Below are 22,200 nucleotides of genomic sequence, written 5' to 3' on the forward strand. Positions count from 1 at the left end.
AATCCATTTGTTATTTTCCCACACATTCTGCTCTCTCTCAGTCCCCCAACAGAGAATTTGAAATATTTAAATATGTGTCTAACAAATAGTTAATGCCTGCATATGTCCCTTTAAGGATTCAAGGATCAGTGAAATAGTATTTTTTATCATTGTTATTAAAGCTAATATGAAGATTTTGCGGAGAGACTTCTGTATTGGGATTACCATGAATCATCAAATTATAAGATCATTTATTAAACAAAGAGAAAAAGCAAGAAATGATCATGTTAATGTTTCACAATTTTGTTTACTTTTTTATTTCCCACTTGAGAAATGCATTTCATATTTATATTTTTAATTTTTATCACAAACTACTTTTTAGTTGTTGAAGTTGCATTCTTTTCTTATGTATCTGAATTCCCAGACTTTGCCAACATTACTCTCCGTCTGTTTGGAAATATAATATGAATGCCAAGATTTCCCTGCTGTTGTTTTGCGGGTGTCAAATCAAAAGAATTAGCCTTAAACTCACCAACTGGTACTAAATACTTGGACTCCCTTTAAAGCAAATGTCCAGTGTAATCCAAATGGGATGAAGCGCAACGCACAAGATGTGTATGAAGCCAAATTGTGGAATTTGGGAGATTAATAAAAGCAAGGAATGTTGAATCTTATGATAAGTACATAGAGGTAATTCTGGGTCACTATGACATAAGTGCATCATCTGTATTACACTTTAAACTTTATTTTATTTTTTTATAGGGAACATTTTTTAAATTGGAGATATGAATTGGCTATTTCATCTCAGCATCACATTTTTCTTTTTAGTTCCAATTTTTTGTAATTATGAAAAATAACTTTATTTGTTAATTTTATTATTATTATTATTAATATTACAAGCTCCAAGCATCAAACTTGGTTCATACTAAGAAGCTGGTATGTTCACAGTTTCACCTGTCAAAGTCCCACCAATCACTTTCTTTGTACAATTAGATTGTCAGGTAATGTAAATTAATGGTAGAATTAATAATAATTCATACAATATTATATAGTGTACAAGTTATTTTTTCATGATGTTTCAAGTGTTCGTAGAATGATTTCTGCTCTATGACAGAAATTGAATTGCAATAATATATATTTATTTATGTGTCCAAACATTTTGCAGAGTGTAAGAGAAAATATAACTGAATTAAATATAGTCTAGATATGTATTATATGATATACATAAAAAGTATCAGAAAAGGTGTCCCACTTCAAAATGACAACATAGGTAGATACTTCTAATCTAACAGTAAATCCTACTGTGTTAATGTCTCTGAAGAGTATGGGTTTATTGAGTTTATAGAGGGTTCTGATTAAGCTGAACAGAAAAATGGGGAAAATAAGCTCAGGGTGTGCCTCAAAATGTAAATGTGGAACCATATGCTATAGAGGTCCTGCTATGTTATAGTGTCAAAGTTGTCTCCTGTGTATGTTGGGTGGGATGTGCTGAAGTTGGAGCTGAGGCTTTTGCACACATGGTGGAGCTATCATGAAATCCAAGACTTGTGGTATGAGGACTCTGACCTAATAGAAATGGTTCTAGTAATTAAGGTTGAATATGATCCAATGCCATTACTTATAAATTATTAGGAGATATATTTAACAACTTATTGCAGAAATCCATTATACCTGGTGAGTCAAAGGCAATATTGCAATACTCTGCACATTGAATCAATAAAAGCCAGTTATACTTTTCTTTTAGCAAGTTGGCGAGTTATACACAAATAACTGCTGAAATTGTGTGATTATTTCAGTTCCAAACGATAAGGCAGATATAAAATCCCTAGATTTAAATTACTACCATATCCTATGGAGATGTATTAACAACGAGGTATCTCTCCAAATCAGCTTCAAATGGTGATATATGAATTGGAAGGCATTATTTCAATATATAAATCTTTATTGTTTCTCTGAATTAAAGTGAAGGTCAATTTGGATGAATTAGTGCCGGTTTTTAATAAACCTATTAAAAATAAGGGCACTTTAATTCATCAAAATTGACATTTCACTCCTTTTCTTCAAAAACTTACCTTTTAATCCTGAAAGTCGCTCCAGCGATTCCCCCAGCCATCCAAAACCTCTTCTTTCATCAGAAATGACGAATCCGGCTTCCTCCAATCACGACTTTCCTCCCAGGGGGGATCATGGCCTGATGCAACGCCGTTATTGGAAGAAGGCCGGATTCGTCATTTTGGACCTGTGAAGAGGGCTTGCGACGTGCGGAGGAAGCGCTGCAGCGGCTGTCAGGATTAAAAGGTACGTTTTTGAAGAAAAGGAGTGAAATGTACATTTTGATGAATTAAAGTGCCCTTGTTTTTAATAGGTTTATTAAAAACCGGGCACTTATTCATCCAAATCGACCTTTACTTTAAGCTTACAAAGAAGCCATAGAGGCCACAAACTATATAAATTGATGAAAACACTGCATTGTCAGGGTTGTAGAAAGGATTATTAGCAATATTCTGTGGGTTGGACAGAAGTAAGCTCTGAGCTACTAAGGTTGTTCTCGTTCAACACTAAGATTTGAACATTTCCCACACTTCTGCATTTATAACCAGTGATATCTGTAATTAATATCTGTAAACACATTTATAGCTTATTATACACAATCAACACCATGATACATTTGTTGTAGTAGTATAGTTTAAAGGGACGCAACACCCAAAAAATGTATTTCAGGATTCAGATAGAGCATACATTTATAAACAACTTTCCAGTCTAATTCTGTTACCAAATTTGTTTAAATTTCTTGGTATATTCTGTTGAAGGAGCAGCAATGCTCTACCTGGAGACAGCAGGTAACTGATCACATCAGTGAGCCATTGACAGGATCCATATATTTGCAGCCACCAATTAGCAGCTAGCTCCCAGTAGTGCATTGTTACTCTAGAGCCTACCTAGGTATGCTTTTCTACAACTGATACCAAGATAATCAATGAAACAAAGATAATAAAAGTAAATGTAAACGTTGTTTTAAAACCCCATGCTCTGTCTTAATCATTAAATAATTTTTTTGGGTTGTATAACCCTTTACAATGTACCTAAAATGACTGTGTAAAAGAAAGCGTTTTAAAAGGTATTAGCTTTTTTTGTTTGATTTTTTAAATACATGTACCAGTCCTGAATAAACCAAAATAATTTGTTAGGCGTACGGAGGTGCGCTCCTTTACACCAGTCTTTCTCAACTCCAGTCCACCCATCTGCTGATTATTTCACCTGTGCTCATGAAAGGTTGTTGTGTTGTTGTTATAAGGCAATGAGTATTATTATACATAAAATATGGCCATAGATAAATTAGATTTATAATCAAAATAAATACTTTTAATTTGAAGAATGGAGAATATGGTTATTTATTTTATACAAATTCATATGCTGAATTACCTAATCATAGTTTACTTTTAATTTGTATCTAAATAGAAGTGCCCTGGTATGGTTGCCATGGTTCCCTGGACACTTATAAGTTACACATGCTGCAGGGCGTGCAGGGAGGAACATGAATAGTGTTGTCCAGAAACAGAATACATGTTCCTCCCTGAACACCCTGCAGCATGTGTAACTTATAAGTGTCCAGGGAACCATGGCTTAGGTGGCAACCCTAGGCCCAGTGCTGTAGTGAAGCTGCCCCTAATTTAAAGGCATACAGTATACATCATTTTTTATATATGGCATTTGAAAGAACTAATTTTAATTAAGAAAAAAAATATTGTTCCATGAAATAAAGGGACACTGAACCCAATTTTTTTCTTTCGTGAATCAGATAGAGCATGCAATTTTAAGCAACTTTCTAATTTACTCTTATTATCAAATTTTCTTCATTCTCTTGGTATCTTTATATGAAATGCAAGAATGAAAGTTTAGATGCCGGCCCATTTTTGGTGAACACACTGTGTTGTTCTTGCTGATTGGTGGATAAATTCATAAAGTGCTTTCCATGGTCCTGAACCAAAAAATAGCTTAGATGCCTTCTTTTTCAAATAACGAAAGCAAGAGAACGAAGAAAAAATGATAATAGGAGTAAATTAGAAAGTTGCTTAGATGTGCCTGCTCTATCTGAATCACGAAAGAACAAAATTGGGTTCAGTGTCCCTTTAAGCAGCATGTTAATGAAATGCTTGATCATCCATTGCTCTTCACACCTTCACATTTGTTTAGAAAGAAGCTTGCTAATCCTATTACTAGTAATGTTTTTCATTTACTGGGATGCAGAATTAAATCTAAGAGTTCTAAACTTCTCAAGTTTTTCATAAAATGTAAACTCAATAGAGGTGACACAAACACTTGGATCTGTACTTTTAATTCATTTTAGCCCAAAGAAAATATATCAAATCTTGATTTACAAGCAAAAGCTCAGAGGATTAAAAAAAGAAAAACAATAAAAAACAGGAAATGCTAGTAAATTACCTGGCACGTCTTAAAATCTTAACCTATTGGCTGCTAAAAAGGGGCTTCAGCTTTGCCATATCACAGCTTAAAGGGACACTAAACCCAATTTTTTTTCTTTCATGATTCAGGTAGAGCATGCAATTTTAAGCAACTTTGTAATTTACTCCTTTTATAAAATGTTCTTCATTCTCTTGCTATCTTTATTTAAAAAGCTGGAATATGATGCATAGATGGCGGCCCATTTTTGGTTGAGAACCTGGGTTATGCTTGCTTATTGGTGGCTAAATGTCAGCCATCAATAAGTAAACGCTATCCATAGTGCTGAACCTAAAATGGGCTGCTAAGATGTACATTCCTGCTTTTTAAATAAAGATAGCAAGAGAACGAAGAAAAATTGATTATAGGAGTAAATTAGAAAGTTGCTTAAAATTTCATGCTCTGTATGAATTATGAAAGAAAAGAATGTGGGTTTAGAATCCCTTTAATTATCACATTTAAACCTTAAAATCATACTTTATTTGTATATGTATAAATGTTGCTCAAATGCTAGTTAGTTATTTTCTAACGTGTATCAAAAAGAGAAAAACAAACAGGATCAAATATTTTTTTATATGAGAGAGATTAAGTTAAAGATGTTTACAGTAATAATGAAACTTAACAGGAATCAGGAAATGTATATTTGTGCATAATTGTATTATTCGAAAGCCTCATTGGCCGACAGGGGCCACTCACATAAATAATTAAATATCCTTTTTAAAATGCACCAAATAAAAACAGATTTTTATGTCCATTTAAATAAAAAAGTAAAAATACTAACACGAACAAAATACATCAAGGCATACAAAATACTTCACATTTGATGCTTTAACACTAAATGTTTTGTATTTGCACATCACTGAAATTGTCACTCGACAACTGTCATTCAACTTTATTGCTTAACTTAGGGTGGTATTGTGTCACCTATGTGTTAACTAGATTCTACAGATCACCTGGTGCAATTAGTATGAATTAGTGAAAAAGCTTACAGTACTTGTTAACCAGGAAATTGAACTTAAAGCAAAATGACACAAACTATTTTGTTAGTTTTAGAAATAAGTGTTGACCTTCAACAGATCTTGCATGTTTACTGTCCCTTTAAATCCAAGTGCATAGAGACTACTCTCTATAATCTACAAGATCATCTATAAACTTTAGTGAATACGCACTGTAGTAAACCTATACACATCATTTTATTTTTCATATCTAAAGAGTATACTCATTTAGAGTAATAAATATTAAAATCCCTTAGGCTGTCAACATATGTGCTCAATAAGCAACTTACATTATTTAGTTTTCACTAAAACTTTATTACACCTTTTCGAAGAAGTTCTTAATGACACGATGGCGGTGCACACATACATGTATTCAAAATATGTATCTTTATTTGCATCAAATTATCCTTACACATTTGTGGATTTTCAGACCCGGGGGATAAGTAAAATGAGAAATTGAAGTCATGCTTGAGAATTTCACATATTAAAATTATTTGACACGTTATTTATTTCAGTCACTGTCTTTAGTATGTAAATGTGTTGTTCATCACAGAGGAAAACATCATAGGATTGCATCTCTTTACAGTCTGTGCAACTGGGTTTTCAGAAATATTAAGCAATTATGCCATCGCCCATTGTCATTGTCCCGCAGAATATGGTAATTGTGCTTTACAGATAATTCAAAATGAAAATAATTATCATAGCAATAATACAGAAAAGGTAAAAATAATGCAAAAATGGATTAAAAATCCACATAACAATGTAGAATTAAACTTCTGGACTCTAGAGATGCACATAGTATGTTCCAAATTTCTCTGGCAATCAAGAGGATATATATATATATATAGTATATATATAGTATATATATAGTATATATATGGCTAAAGCAATCTACACACACACACACACATATATATATAAATATATATATATACGGCTAAACCAATCTGCACACACACACATATATACAATACACATATATATATATATATATATATATTTATATATATATATACGTTATATATATATTTTTTATATATATAATGTAGATACATATTATGTATTCCAATCACCATCCATTTTCTAATGTATCCTCTTTCACCTCCCTTCTGTCCCTGACTGTCTGGTGATGTCATCTTTGCAGAGGACAGTTGCAGCTTGGGCCTGTCAATCACTCACTGGCACCTGTGCCATCAAATCTGTGTAAATCCTGACTTGGCTGCAACTGAAGACAGCAAAATTACCTCAGTGAAGTTTTTTTTTTTCACAGACTTTTTTTCTTCCTCTCTGCAGTGGATTAGCCAGGATCCCCTTTACATACCAGTACAGAATTAAACTCCTAATATTTATAATATTAGAAAGGGCTTGTCCAAGTTTCTGGCATCTCTGGCAAGATCTATAGCAAACATTTGTTCCACCCTATTCACTGCTGTTACAAAATATTATTCATTTTGGGTACAATACAAAGGATGGTGATTATTATATAAATGATGATTTTCAGATTTCAGAGGATACATACACTATGTGCTTGTTAGCATGCCCCATCCACTTTTATCAAAATGCAGAGGAAATGCTGTTTTTTTAAGCTTTAAAGGGACACTAAACCCAAAATGTTTCTGTCATGATTCAGGTAGAGAATACAATTTTAAACAACTTTCCAATTTACTTCTATTATCTAATTGGCTTCATTCTTTAGATATCCTTTGTTGAAGATATAGTAATGCACATAGGTGAGCCAATCACACAAAGCATCTATGTGCAGTAACCAATCAGCAGCTACTGATGCTATCTAGATATGCTTTTCAGCAAAGGATATCAAGAGAATGAAGCAAATTAGATAATAGAAGTAAATTAGAAAGTTGTTTAAAAGCACATGCTCTTTCTGAATCATGAAAGAAAAAATGTGGGTTTAATGTCCCTTTAAGTATTAAGGGGATATGAAACTCAAATTTTATTTTGGGATTCAGACAGAGCATATCATTTTGAAAATGTTTACAATTTAATTATTTTATAAAATTTGCTTCGTTCCCATGGTATTGTTTGTTGAAGAGATACCTAGGTATATGTCTGATGCACTACATGTCAGGAAATAGTGCTGCCATCTAGTGCCCTTGCAAATGGATAACATTATTTCAAAACTACTGCCAGATAGTGCTCCAGAAATGGGCTGGATCCTAAGCATATGTCCCTGCTTTTCAGCAAAAGATACTAAGAGTAAAAAAAAAAATAATAGAAGTAAATCAGAAAGCTGTTTAGAATTTCCTGCTCTATTTGAATCATGAAAGAAAAATGTGGGGTTTCATATCCCTTTAAGCAATTAAGTATTGTCTTTATTTGGTGATGGACTTTCCTCACTTTAATACTCACCAAGCTTAAAGGGACATGAAACCCAAAATTTTTCTTTCATGATTCAGATAAAGCAGGAAATTTTAAGCAGCTTTCTAATTTACTCCTATTAACAAATTGTCTTCGTTCTCTTGGTATGCTTTGTTGAATGAGCAGCAATGCACTTCTGGTTGCTGACTGAACACATGCGTGAGCCAATGACAATCAGTATATATATAGAAATATATATATATATATATATGCATCCACCAATCAGCAACTAGAACCTAGGTTCTTTGCTGCTCCTGATCTTTCATAGATAAACCTTTCAGCAAAAAGATAACAAGAGAAGAAAGCAAATTAAATAATAGAAGTAAATTGGAAACTTGTTTTAAAATTGTAGTCTCCATCAGAATCAGGAAAGAAACATTTTGCGTTTCATGTCCCTTTAAAGGAACATGACAGCCAATGTTAAAATTTCATGGTTCGGATAGAGCATGTCATTTTTAAGATACTTTTCATTTTACTACTTTTATAAAAAGTACTTTGCTCTTTGCATATCATACCTAGGTAGGCTTAGGAGCTGCACTACTGGGAGCTAGCTGTTGATTGGTGTGCTCACACATATTTCTTTTTCAATTGGCTTGTCCGTTGTTTTCAGCTCCCAGTAGTGCATTTTTGCTCTGGAGCTGGCTTTAATTATGTGTTTAATCAATTTGCAGTGATGTGCAAGCAATAGCGCAATAATACAATACTCACATTAGACCACTTTTATACCTCTATGTCCTTTAAATTGACAAATTAATTAAATGTTGCATATATATTATACACTTATTTACATTTTATACATTAATCCTATAATATTTTAGGTAGTGTATCTTCAAAACAAACTATGGTAATTTGTTCATTCTGTATAGGCCCCTTGGAATATCATATGAATTGGTGAGCCTTAGAGGGACCATTTTAGTTTTTGTGAAGTATAGGGAACTGTGTTATATATTATCCTTTATTTGTAAAATTCCAACAGGTTTTATAATGTAATAAAGTAGCCTAATGGTTGCTTCATGTAGCCCTACACAGACATAACTTATATTAAAGGGGCATGAAACCCAAAAAATGATTTAATGATTCAGATAAAGAATAAAATTTTAAAAAAGTTTCCAATTTACTTATTTTATTACATTTGCATCATTCTCCTGTTATTTTTTGTTAAAGAGATATTCAGATAGGTAGTGTGCACATGTTTGCAGCACTACATGACAGGAAATAGTGCTGCCATCTAGTGGTCTTGCTAATGTATGTCTATGAGTAAGGCTGATATCAAGCCGAAACGCGTAAGACAGTACTGCTCCAGCTGATCTTATGAAATATATCTGTTTTTAAAGGAGAATCTATCTACTTATCCTGTTGATGAAAATTTGTTTCTAATAAAGCTGCAAGAGTTTTACTACATATATGCCTTGAGACTCAGACGGTTCATTTGTATATAATCTTGCACATTCATTGTTTGCTTTTGTATAGTTTATCTTGTGTTTGAGCATAAATAGTCTTGTAATGAATTGCAGAAAGCCAAGAACATATGTATAAAACAGCTTTGTACAAGTTTTACACATAACGGGAATATTGTACTGTAAAATTGTCTCCCCTTTATTGTGTTTGCCGTGATCCATTTACCTGCTGGAATGTATTAAATTGTCTACGAATAGCTCCTCTACCTTAATTTTGTCATTTGGATCAGCTGCTTTTGCTTGTTAAAACTGCTGCATATATTGTCAGTCTAGTTCTTCTGTCCTTACATCATTGAAGATTGATCTTGCTTATTGAACTTGATAAGAAAAGTAGGGATTTTATGTGGCTCTGCATTCAAACCTTATTTCATTAGTGATCCATTTTGTTACCCATATTTTGTACCCTGCAGCTATTTTACTGGTTGATGATTGTGCAAGAAACATCTGTTTTTGCATTTTTTAACCCAATTGTCAATTTTTATTTTAGTGAGCTTGTATCTTTTTTTTTTTTTTTATCAATGAGATGGGATAGGTAACATTTTTAAACAGGTTTTTAAATGTGTATTAAAAAGTTGAAATATTTTAAGACTGTCTTTGGCTTTAAGCTTATCCTATCCTTTAGTTTGGGGATCATAGCTGCAGAGTTATTTCCGAAAAAGAGATATTTGCCCCACAATTACTGAAATGAATATGATTACATGTGGGTTACTGGATTTAATACAGTGTAAACACATGGGGAAACTGGTATAGCACCAGAAAATAGTGATAAACTTAATTTGCCTACTTAATTTGACTGTGTTTTTGATGAATAAAGATTTATCTTAAAATTAACTATGAAGTTAAAAGTAAGCATAGTATAGTCATTTGAAATTAAGAGGTAGAGAAACAATGATTAGAGGAAAGCTTGTTCAATATTGGTTGAAAACTGTATTTCAGATGAAAGTATGGGCAAACCAGAAGAATTAGTCATTTTCACAATTTAGTGTCAATCATGAATGACATAAATCATGGCCAATAAAAAGGGTCACTTTATGAGAGTATTTGGGGGGACAATAATTAAATGTGGAATTTTATAGAGGTCTCTATAGGTAAGAGAGAGTATTTTGGTAAACATTTAAAGAATTGGCACAAATAAGTTGCAGAAGATTACTGATGGGTGAATATGTCAGACAGTAACATTTAAAATTGATGTGTGGGAAACAGCAGGTGTGTTAGGCCAAAGTGTTAGGCCAAGTGTTAGGCCAAAGTGTATAGAGTTGCAGTATTTGAGATGTGACAAGTTAGATGATTAACAGGTAAACACCATTTGTTAAATTAATGTATATGGCAGAGAATAGATTAATGTTATGAATAACCTTAAATGACCATTAAATACAATAGAATTGCATAATTAAAAAGTGCATAATAAAAAGACAATGCAATATAACGTTCTGCATTTCAAATAGGCAGTAGATTTTTTTTCTGGCAAATTTATTTCCCCCCATTTGCTGACCCACTATATCATGTGACAACCATCAGCCAATCACAGACTAGTATACATATATAATGAGAACCTGTGCTGTTGCTCAGTAGGAGCTTTTGCCTCAGAAAGTGTGTTAATAAAAAACAGTGTACAACATTTAGTAAAGGAAGTAAAACTGTATGTTCTTTCTGAATCATGTTTAATTTTGACTTTAGTATCTCCTTAAACTAATTTGTGGTGTTGCCATTATATATGAAAAGGGAGATTTACTTTCTTTACATTCTGGTCAGCAAAATCATCAGTAGCTTCCTCTTTGGCAGACTGTTGTTTGAAGCTATCAAGTAGAGGATGTTGGAGAACAGTGAACTAGACCATGAGGTGAGACCTTAATTGGACATGAACCCACATGTTTTTCTCTTCATGATTTAGATACATCATATATTTTTAAACAACTTTCCAGTTTACTTAGGTTTTCTAATTTGCTTAGTTGTCTTGGTATCTTTTGTTGAAAAGCATACCTAGGTAGGGTCAGACTGTGGGAGATAGCTGCTGATTGGTGGCTGCACATATAGGACTCTTGTCATTGGCTTACCAATGTGTTCAGCTAGCTCCCAGTAAAGCATTGCAACTCATTAAGCAAAGCATACCACCAAAATTGATAATAAAAGTAAACTGGAATTTTTTTAAAAAAAATGTGTGCTCTGCATCATGAAAGAACATTTTTGTGTTTCATATTCCTTTAAATGAATGGTTGTTTTGTGTTGCTGCATATACAAATGCACTCAGATAGTTTTACCTTTTATTTAAACATCTAGCAATAGATTTACAACACGTATTATGGGCCAGATTACAGGTGGCGTGAGATTTAGTGCTTTCGCATGAGCGTTAACTCTGCTAGAAGTAAAGATTTTGTGCGCGTACTACAAGTTAAAAGTTAAACTTTTGCATGCAAGCGAAACCTGACGTGAACTAACTTTAGGACTTTGGATATCGTGACTGGGTTATTCTCCCTATCGACTTTAATGGAGAGCGCAGAAGAAAAAAACAAACACTTTTCGCTCGTGTGCTAACCCAACAGGAGTTATTAATATTTCACATTTCAATGTTCTTCACATACAGGATCATTTTTATTTTAAATAAATATTTCTATATCTATATATACATTTTTCAGAGTGCAAGCTTTAGGTCTTTTGTGGTCTCGGGTTAGTGCACATGAAGAATTAGTTATCTAAAGGCCCGTTACCTAAATATTAAATATAAAATATTGAAAAAATGTTAAGAATAATTATTAAGAATTGTGAGAGAAACTGTAAAATATACATATATATTCTATGTATTTTTTTAGAATATTTTAGTACATCTAAAATAATTATTAATATTTTTCAATATTTTATATATAATAAATACATAACGCACCTTAATATAACTCATGTTGTCCGACAGGAGTATACTAATTCTTCTTGTGCACTAACCCAACAAGAATTATTTTAAGGTGCACTATTTAGTGCTTTGGCTCATGCAGAAACACCATGGGTTAGCGCACGTGTTACAAGTTAAAAGTAAATGGTTTATGCGCAAACGAAAGGACTTCAGATATTGTGACCGCGTAAACTTCCTCTATCCATAGACTTCAATGCTGTGCGAAAACTGAAAAAAACTAACACTTATCGCTCACATGCTAACCAGATGCACATTAAACAAACTAAACTTAACGTAAGATATTTATTCATACTTTACATTCCAGTGTTCATTACAAAGAAGTTGTGTTTGGTGCAACTTTTTATTTAGCCCTAACCCTTTTCAGACGCGCCAACTCGACTACTGCAAATCTAGTTTGCACTCGTGTTGTTGCATTTACTTTCAACTTGTAATACCCATGCAAGTTCGATATTTCAATATTGCTAACATACTAGTAATCTAGCCCTTTATGATTTACTACCTTGTCTATGAGGAAAAGTTAGACACTGTATCTTACACAGTCAGGAAGAATTAAAGGGTAGTATCTTCTAAATATAGAAAGACATTTTAGACACCTTAAGCACATTAAATCTTAAAATGTGTCTGGGATGAGAAACTAAATTCAGCAGAGAAGCATATTCACTCAATTAAATTTCATATGGGCATGATTCTTGAATGAAATTTAATCTGCCAATAAATTTACACCCAATAATGACACATTTCAGTGTCTCCTGTATAATTATTATCTTTTGCTGTTAATTCATGAGGTCCAGATCTACATGACAGTTTCTGGATGGAATCTATTATAATGAAAGCTGTAAACCACTGTCTAGAAAAGTCTTGTTAAAACTTGGTCTGACTCTAACATCCAAAGTCTGATCTAGAGTAATGCCGAATTAGCATTTCAGAAACAAACCTTTTCCATGAGAAAGGATCTCCCACACTAAGTATACATATTTTCCTGTAAATACACTTGTGTATTGAGTAGAGTTTTGATCAGCCATATTAACACAGTGTTTCAGATATATGTAGTAGTACTTTTTTATTGAATTAAAGTTTTAGAATTTTTTTTTCAGTTTTACAAATTTATTTTGTTCTCATGGTAGATAGATACCATGTGCCTGGAGCACTATATATTGCAGCAGTTTGTGTAAACTCTATTGCCATCTAGTGCTCTTGCAATGTATAACTTTGTTAAAAACATTCTTGCAAAACTGCTGTCATACAAGTGCTTCAGATCAGTGTGGGCACCATACTAAAAAATATATATTTTCCCTTTAATCTAAAAAGAACATCTGGAGCACTATATAGCAGAAGTTTTGCAAGAATGTTATTTAATTACAAGAACACTAGATGACAGCACTATTTCCTACCATGTAGTGCTCCAGACACCTACCGAGGTATCTATTTAACAACAATAAAAATACAATAAGAACGAAGGAAATTTGATAAAAGAAGTAAATTGGAAACTTTTTGAAAATTGTATGCTCTGTCTGAATCACAAAAGAACATTTTTGGGTTCCATTTCCCTTTAAAATATTGATCCTTATTTACTCAAAACTTTAAGCCTATAATAAATGTGTTAAAAGGAAAGGTACATAGTGAAAATCATATATAACAGGTACTATAAAATAAGATAATATTAAAAAGATCAAGATATATTCTCAATGTATGTATAAAGGAGTACACTGTACCATTATTTTGCTTGTTATGATGTATGTTTTGGATAAAGGGAGTATGAGAAATGAGGGGGGTTAACAGATATGTAATCTCATATTACTGGAATAAATAGAATAGCCTTCACTCAAAATCATTCAGCTGCTCAGCACAAACATTGGGCAGAGACAACTGTGGGGGCATGAAACTACACTGATATAGAACATGACCCACATCTCCTCGGCCTCTCGTGTCATCCCAGGACCTCAGAAAAATTCTCAGCTGAAATCTAACACAGGCTGTGGTGGGAAAGGGGGCTTGGAGAACATTTGGCTTCTCATGTATTAAGGTCCAGAAATGGTACAGTTTAAAGTAATATTCCATTATACATTTGTAAACCATATTGTGATTATACTGATTGTAGCTCATGGAGATTAAACATTACATAAAAACAGGAATGGGGTTTTATTCCAAACAGATATTTATTATGTTACCATTCTTTAAAAAAACAAAAAAAAACAAACAAAAAAAACAAAAATCAAACAAAAACATGCAACTAAATCTATTAAAAACAAAAACAAATTATATCATATTGACTATGCATTGCTTTTGGAATACAATTAATAGAAAGGTATGTTTGATTTTACCAAATAGTAGGCATTCAATTAAAAAAAAAAATCAACTGTAATTAAAAACTTTAATGAAAAAGCAACATTTTAAGGTAATAGAAATTCTTATTGAATGTGATACAAATCTCCCCAATTCATAGATGGTTCTATGAAGCATATTCAGCAGTTTATTTAGGGAAATTTTGGGCCAGATTACGAGCGGAGCGCAAAATTGCGCTTTCGTGAGTGCTATATTTGCGTTCCACTCGTAATACCAGCGCACGCAAATGTGCACTGGTATTTTGAAGTCCAGAAAAAAAAATTATGGTTACAAGGTCGCTGTCAAACAATAAAACTGGATGAGTTCTACTTATCAGCCAATGAGCAATCAAGCCTTAAGGCCCTGTTACACTTCCTTTTATCTTGAAAATCAAAATAAATACTTATAACAAACTTTTTATCAAAATATATAAATAAAAATAGTTTCAACATGTTTAATGTTCTTTTTTTTAATGCATGATCATATTTTAGAAGTCTTTGTCCCTTTATATTCTCCCATATAATTAGTGAATATATTATTAGTACTAGTAGATAGCACACCGCTAGTTCTACGTATGTGGTTGGAACTATCATCTCTGTAAATACAGTGAATTGCTGCTGGACCATGAACCTAAAAAATAGTAGTATGTCATAGTAACTATTGTGTATCCGAATACTTAATAAGTTATTGTTTTTATTGCAAAAAATAACATTTTTTTTATCAACTATATAACATTCATATATGGGTGAAAACTAAAAAACACTAATGTTCCATTTTTTTTGTTACATCAACATCAACTTCCTTAAGGGGAAAGTAAACCTCATATATATGATCTTTCTATGCTATATTAATACAGCTTGAGCATAGGAGGAGAGAAAATGCTCTGTTTATTGTTAATGGGACTGCTGGTTGGTTGTACAACTGTATAACAAAAAATTAAAAATAATAATGGGCAAATAAGTGTCTACATGGATAAAAAAAATACACAACTAAAGTAACAACAGTAACCTGTTGGGTCAATAAAGAATTTCAGATAGATAACGTATATAACATAAAAAAAACAAAACAAAAAACAATGTTTAGTGTCCCTTTAATTAAGATGTCCCTCCACAAATCCTCTCTCTTTTTAATGAGGTCAGAATCTGAGGGTACTTCTCATTCCATGAATTTCTTACTATAGTATTACAAAAGGCATTCTATCATCATGTATGTAGGCATTACCTTCTGACAGTACAGATACATTAAAGTCTTGTGACATTCAGGGATCACAATGGTAATATCATGCAAGACTTGAATAAGTAAATCATCTGATATGGAAGCTACAGATTGCTAGGGTGAATTATAGCTATAACATACTTGTTCTTTCATTTTAAAGATTTTTAAATGTTGTGTTTTCTTTTTCTTTCAGTGCTCCAACTAAGAATGCAGCATAGACGTTCCCAGGAGCAAATGTCCGAGCGCAACCTGATGCCGTGTGAGTTTTACAACTAATTAAACCATTAGACTTGGGTTATTTTTTACACATTATATATTATTTAAATCTTATTTATTTATTTTGTAATCTTATGACCTTTTTCATAAAGTATAAAAGTTCAGTGGCAGACTCCAAACAGTGGCACTCATCAAAAATGATTTTAGTATAAACAATGTGGTCTGTTCTAATCCATTAGAAACACCATGCAAAATGCTCCACTCTGTTTTTTTGCCATGTTTTCTAATTAAACCCTGTTATCTGGTGTTATTGGGTGCCTGTGTAAAATACACTAATTCTTTGTATTAAACTAATCCAGCAGCATGTCATTACATCAGATATCACCTTTCAATCAGCATATCACATGATCTTGGACATTTTTAGTTCAACCTCCTTTATCTGTTGATAAATTAATTTTGCTCAAAGCTGTTATATATATATATATATATAAATATATATATATTATTATATATACACATTTTTTTTTCACACGCCCAGTAAATTACAGGTATTCCATTATGTTTTAAAAAGTTAACAATATACTGTAGCTCAAACCTCACTCTATCAAATATAACAATCAGAATTATATTTGTTTAGCTAGCAGTCAGGTTTATTGATTATGTATTCAACATTTACTATCTATATCTATGTATCTATCTATCTATCTATCTATCTATCTATTCATTATGGTTTGCCCCCAATAGAAACTTTCTCTGGACAGAAACCTACATAACTATATGAAACATTGTGTCCTACATTTTATACACATGTAACAGGCATTCATATATTCAAATTGGATTATACATTTGGCTAATGTGATGTAACATTTGAAGAGTATTTTATTTTTAGATTATGATATTAACAATCAGTAAGAAAGCACAAATCCAACACCAGCAAAACCTGGATCCAAACCAAACAGTATGATACATAGGAACATAAAAACCCGGAATAGTATAAGTCAATACCTCCCATAAAATATGTCTATATTTGAAGTCAGATGGCTAACCTTTAAATTAACCTATTTGTATCTCTGTTTATCTCTTTCCTACATCATTAGCAACCAATAAGACACATTCAAACTTCCCTGAGCAAAATGGCATCATGGGACAAAACAAAGTAAGTTCCTTTCATTCCTTCTGCTTGAGAATGGTTTACTTTAGATCAGGGATGAACAACTGTTGGCCAGACGGCTACATGCTGCCTTCTGTACTAGTTTTTGTGGCCCCACTGGAAAAGCTGAACTAAAAATTTGGGCATAGTGTTTGTGACCCCAGGAGAAAGGAATACTAAAAATGTGTGGTATAGTGTTTGTGGCCCCAGGAGAAAAGAATGCTAAAAATATGTACTTTGGGGTGACAAAACCTCAAAAAAGCCCCACGGAGGGAAGACTAGCTACCTTATCTAAATTTGTATTTGTGCTACTGGGACATATATTATGTGTTTGTTTAACAGCCATACATTTATGTGCGACCCTCAACATTTTTAAAATATTGATCTGCTGCCTATGTGTTAGGAAGTCATCCATTACTGCTTCAGATTATAGCTTGGGGCCATAGTACAGATGGATTTCAGTGATGACTTGAACTTATCTGTAACTGGTCTGGAGTAATGAAGGATCCTAACTTTGTATTAAATCTCAGCCTAATTTACTGCTGTATTGACCATCATCATAAAAACCTAACACCCTTCTGTTGTTGGTCCCATATGAGCTACTGCATGAAAACATAGAGATATATAAACATGTTACACTTGTTATGGACAGCTGTCTTATGAAATGTTTTATATTTGTACCAGACTGAAGACTTAATGAAGTGCAATGGCCAGAACAAGCTTCACAAAGGGGCAGCTGTGAAGATGCATTTTTCAGAAGGTTGGATTTAATTCTGTGTCATTTTGGATTTATGTGTTGTATTAACTAAGAATCATATTTTTGAGGCATAACTTTGTGTTAGTTCTTTTGTTGTTGTTATGAATTGGGGCAAATAGACATGTTTTATATATTGAACACCAGACGGTGTCATTTAAAGGTACAGTCTTGTCAATATTACACTTTCATGATCCAGAGAGAGCATGGAATTTTAAACAACTTTCCAATTTACTTTTAGAATCAATATTTGCTTTGTTCTATTGGTATGCTTAGTTGAAAGCTTAACCTAGGTAGGCTCATATGCTAACTCATAAGCCTTTGAAGGCCACCTCTTATCTCAGTGCATTTTGACAGTTTTCCACAGCTAGACAGCTCTAGTTCATGTGTGCCATATAGATAACAGTGTGCTCACTCCTGTGAAGTTACATACGAGTCAGCACTGATTGGCTAAAATGCTGTCAAAAAACTGTCTGTCAAAAGAACTGAAATAAGGGGGCTGTCAGAAGATGCTTAGATACAAGTTAATCACAGAGGTAAAAAGTATATTAATATAACTGTGGTGGTTATGAAAAACTGGGGAATGGGTAAAAAAAGCGATTATCTATCTTTTTAAACAATAACAGTTATGGAGTAGACTGTCCCTTTTAATAGACCATTGGTATTTATATAAAGCTAGATACTAAGAGCACTCTCTTCTTTTATTTAGAAGGATTAGTTGAGTCTGAAGAACTTAAAGAGAAAAAGGCTCGGCTGGCTGAAGATTTGAATGAAAAAATCCTTCACAGGCCTGGACCATTAGAACTTGTAAAGAAAAATATACTTCCTTTGGCTCAAGGCATGAAGAATGGAATGAAGGGTGAGGTAGTATTCTTCTTAGATAGAAGGTGCTGAACAGCTTGTTTTATTTTTAAAGAAGCATAGACATTAAAATAAAATGTTCATGATTTAGATATGACATTGTAAGACACTTTTAAAAGGACAGTAAAAATCTTGTAAAGCAAAATGTTTTTTTTTCCTTTTAGCTTCCAAAAGATTAAAAAATATACAGTCTGAATGTTCTCTGAACAAATTAACGTCTTGTTTGCTGCATGTCTTTTTAGATGGTCACTCTTCACTAAAAATAGCCAGTCTGGACTTGAGTAATTTATTCCCATTGCATACGGCTAGATTACGAGTTTTGCGTTATGAGGAGTGTGGTGCTAACTTGCACGTTATTGTCACCGCTCACTTCCCTACAGCACTGGTATTACAGGTTTACAAAAACCCGGCATTATCAGGCAAGAAGTGAGCGTAAAGCAAAATTGTGCTCCATACCGCACTCCAATACCAGCGCTGCTGAAAGCTGCGGTGAGCTGGTTTTACGTGCTTGTGCACGATTTCCCCATAGACATCAATGGGAGAGCCGGCTGAAAAAACACCTGCAATAAAGCAGCGTAAAGCTCCGTAATGCAGCCCCATTGATTCCTATGGGAAAACTAAATTTATGTTTACACCTAACACTCTAACATGAACCCAGAGTCTAAACACCCCTAATCTTACACTTATTAACCCCTAATCTGCCGCCCCGACATCGCCAACACCTACATTATACTTAGCCCCTAATCTGCCGCCCCAGACATCGGTGCCACTATAATAAACATATTAACCCCTAAACCACCGCACTCCCACATCACAAACACTAGTTAAATATAATTAACCCCTAATCTGCTGCCCTTAACATCGCCGCCACCTACTTAATTTATTAACCCCTAATCTGCCGCTTCTGACATCGCCGCCACTATAATAAACATATTAACCCCTAAACCTAACCCTAAATCTAACCCTAACACCCCCTAACTTTAATATAATTAAAATAAATCTAAATAAAACATACTATTAATAACTAAATAATTCCTATTTAAAACTAAATACTTACCTATAAAATAAACCCTAAAATAGCTACAATATAACTAATAGTTACATTGTAGCTATCAGGGTTTATTTTTATTTTACAGGCAAGTTTGTATTTATTTTAACTAGGTACAATAGTTACTAAATAGTTATTAACTACCTAACTAAAATAAATACAAATTTACCTGTAAAATAAAACCTAACCTGTCTTACACTAACACCTAACCTTACACTACAATTAAATAAATTACATTTATTAAATACAATTACCTAAATTACAAAAAAAAACACACTAAATTACACAAAATAAAAAAAGAAATTATCAGATATTTAAACTAATTACACCTAATCTAATAGCCCTATCAAAATAAAAAAAGCCCCCCCCCCCAATAAAACCCCCCCTAGCCTAAAATAAACTACCAATAGCCCTTAAAAGGCCCTTTTGCGGGGCATTGCCCCAAATAAATAAGCTCTTTTACCTGTAAAAATACAAACAACCCCCCAACAGTAAAACCCACCACCCACACATCCAACCCCCCAAATAAAATCCTAACTAAAAAAACCTAAGCTCCCCACAGTTTTGAAGACCGGACATCCATCCTCAATGAAGCCGGGAGAAGTCTTCATCCAAGCGGCAAGAAGTCCTCAACGAAGCCGGGAGAAGTCAATTAGAATTAAAGGTGAAAATATCCTATTGGCTAATGCAATCAGCCAATAGGATTGAGCTCGCATTCTATTGGCTGATTGGAACAGCCAATAAAATGCAGGCTCAATCCTATTGGCTGATTGGATCAGCCAATAGGATCGAAGCTCAATCCTATTGGCTGATTGCATCAGCCAATACGATTTTTTCACCTTTAATTCCGATTGGCCGATAGAATTCTATTCAAGGGACGCCATCTTGGATGACGTAATTTAAAGAAACCTTCATTCTGCAAGAAGACTTCGATTGAAGAGGATGCTCCGCGCTGGATGTCTTGAAGATGGACCAGCTCCGCGCCAGATGGATGAAGATAGAAGATGACATCTGGATGAAGACTTCTGCCTGTCTGGAGGACCACTTCTGCTGGCTTGGTTGAAGACTTCGCCTGGGTTCGTTGAGGACTTCTTGCCGCTTGGATAAAGACTTCTCCCGGCTTCTTCGAGGATGGATGTCCGGTCTTCAAAACTGTAAGTGGATCTTCCGGGGTTAGTGTTAGGTTTTTTTAAGAGTTTATTGGGTGGGTTTTAGCTTTAGATTAGGGTTTGGGCAGAAAATAGCTAAATGCCCTTTTAAGGGCAATGCCCATACAATGCCCTTTTCAGGGCAATGGGGAGCTTAGATTTTTTTAGTTAGGATTTTATTTGGGGGGTGGGTTGTGTGGGTGGTGGGTTTTACTGTTGGGGGTTGTTTGTATTTTTTTTTTACAGGTAAAAGATCTGATTTCTTTGGGACAATGCCCCGCAAAAGGCCCTTTTAAGGGCTATTGGTAGTTTAGTTTAGGCTAGTTTTTATTTTGGGGGGGCTTTTTTATTTTGAAAGGGCTATTAGATTAGGTGTAATTAGTTTAAATATCTGATAATTTCTTTTTTTATTTTGTGTAATTTAGTGGGGTTTTTTCTTGCAATTTAGTTTAGTTAATTGTATTTAATAAATGTAATTTATTTAATTGTAGTGTAAGGTTTGGTGTTAGTGTAAGACAGGTAAGGTTTTATTTTACAGGTAAATTTGTATTTATTTTAGCTAGGTAGTTAGTAAATAGTTAACTATTTACTAACTATTCTACCTAGTTAAAATGAATACAAACCTGTAAAATAAAAATAAACCCTAAGATAGCTACAATGTAACTATTAGTTATATTGTAGCTAGCTTACGGCTAGATTACAAGTTTTGCGTTATGAGCTGTGCAGTGCTAACGAGCAGTTTTCTCTCACCGCTCACTTACATGCAGCGCTGGTATTACGAGTTTTTAGAAACCCGGCGTTAAAAGACAAAAAGTGAGCGTAGAGCAAAATTTTGCTCCAAATCTCACTTCAATACCAGCGCTGCTTAAGTCAGCGGTGAGCTGGTCGTACATGCTCGTGCACGATTTCCCCATAGGAATCAACAAGGATAGCCGGCTGAAAAAAAGTGTAATAACACTCAGGAAAGCAGGGTTTTGTAATAACAAGCAGGATACTTGCATATGCTGTAGAACTGGAACTGTGTAATAACACGCAGGAATGCAGAGCCCTGTAATAACAAGCAGGATACTTGCATATGCTATAATCTGGAACAGTGAAATAACAGGCAGGAATGCAGGGCTTTGTAATAACAAGCAGGATACTTGCATATTCTGTAGAACTGTATAATAACAGGCAGGAATGCATAGCCTTGTAATAACAAGCAGGATACTTGCATATGCTGTAGACTGGACACAGTTGTATCAAACTGGAAACTTGCATAAACTGCAAACTGGTACTTTAAAGAAACTTGCATAAATTGCAAACTGGTACTTTAA

The 22,200-nt window shown here is 33.6% G+C and overlaps 1 protein-coding gene across 2 annotated transcripts in view; it reads left to right on the plus strand.

The window, feature by feature from the left end:
* LOC128638591 (myocardin-like) overlaps positions 1 to 22,200 on the plus strand; it is a 58,450-nt gene that overhangs the window by 12,809 nt on the left and 23,441 nt on the right. Inside the window, exons 1-5 of one of the 2 annotated variants that reach the window (XM_053690641.1) lie at positions 541 to 669; positions 15,901 to 15,966; positions 17,021 to 17,079; positions 17,758 to 17,833; positions 18,537 to 18,686. In XM_053690641.1, the coding sequence (XP_053546616.1) occupies positions 15,915 to 15,966; positions 17,021 to 17,079; positions 17,758 to 17,833; positions 18,537 to 18,686 (337 nt within the window). In that variant the 5' untranslated portion in view covers positions 541 to 669; positions 15,901 to 15,914. Of the gene's footprint in view, positions 1 to 540; positions 670 to 15,900; positions 15,967 to 17,020; positions 17,080 to 17,757; positions 17,834 to 18,536; positions 18,687 to 22,200 lie in introns of those variants that run through there. The other variant, XM_053690640.1, reaches the window with a different exon arrangement.

Source organism: Bombina bombina, chromosome 8 (genome assembly GCF_027579735.1).
Source record: "Bombina bombina isolate aBomBom1 chromosome 8, aBomBom1.pri, whole genome shotgun sequence".
NCBI classification, from domain to species: domain Eukaryota; kingdom Metazoa; phylum Chordata; class Amphibia; order Anura; family Bombinatoridae; genus Bombina; species Bombina bombina.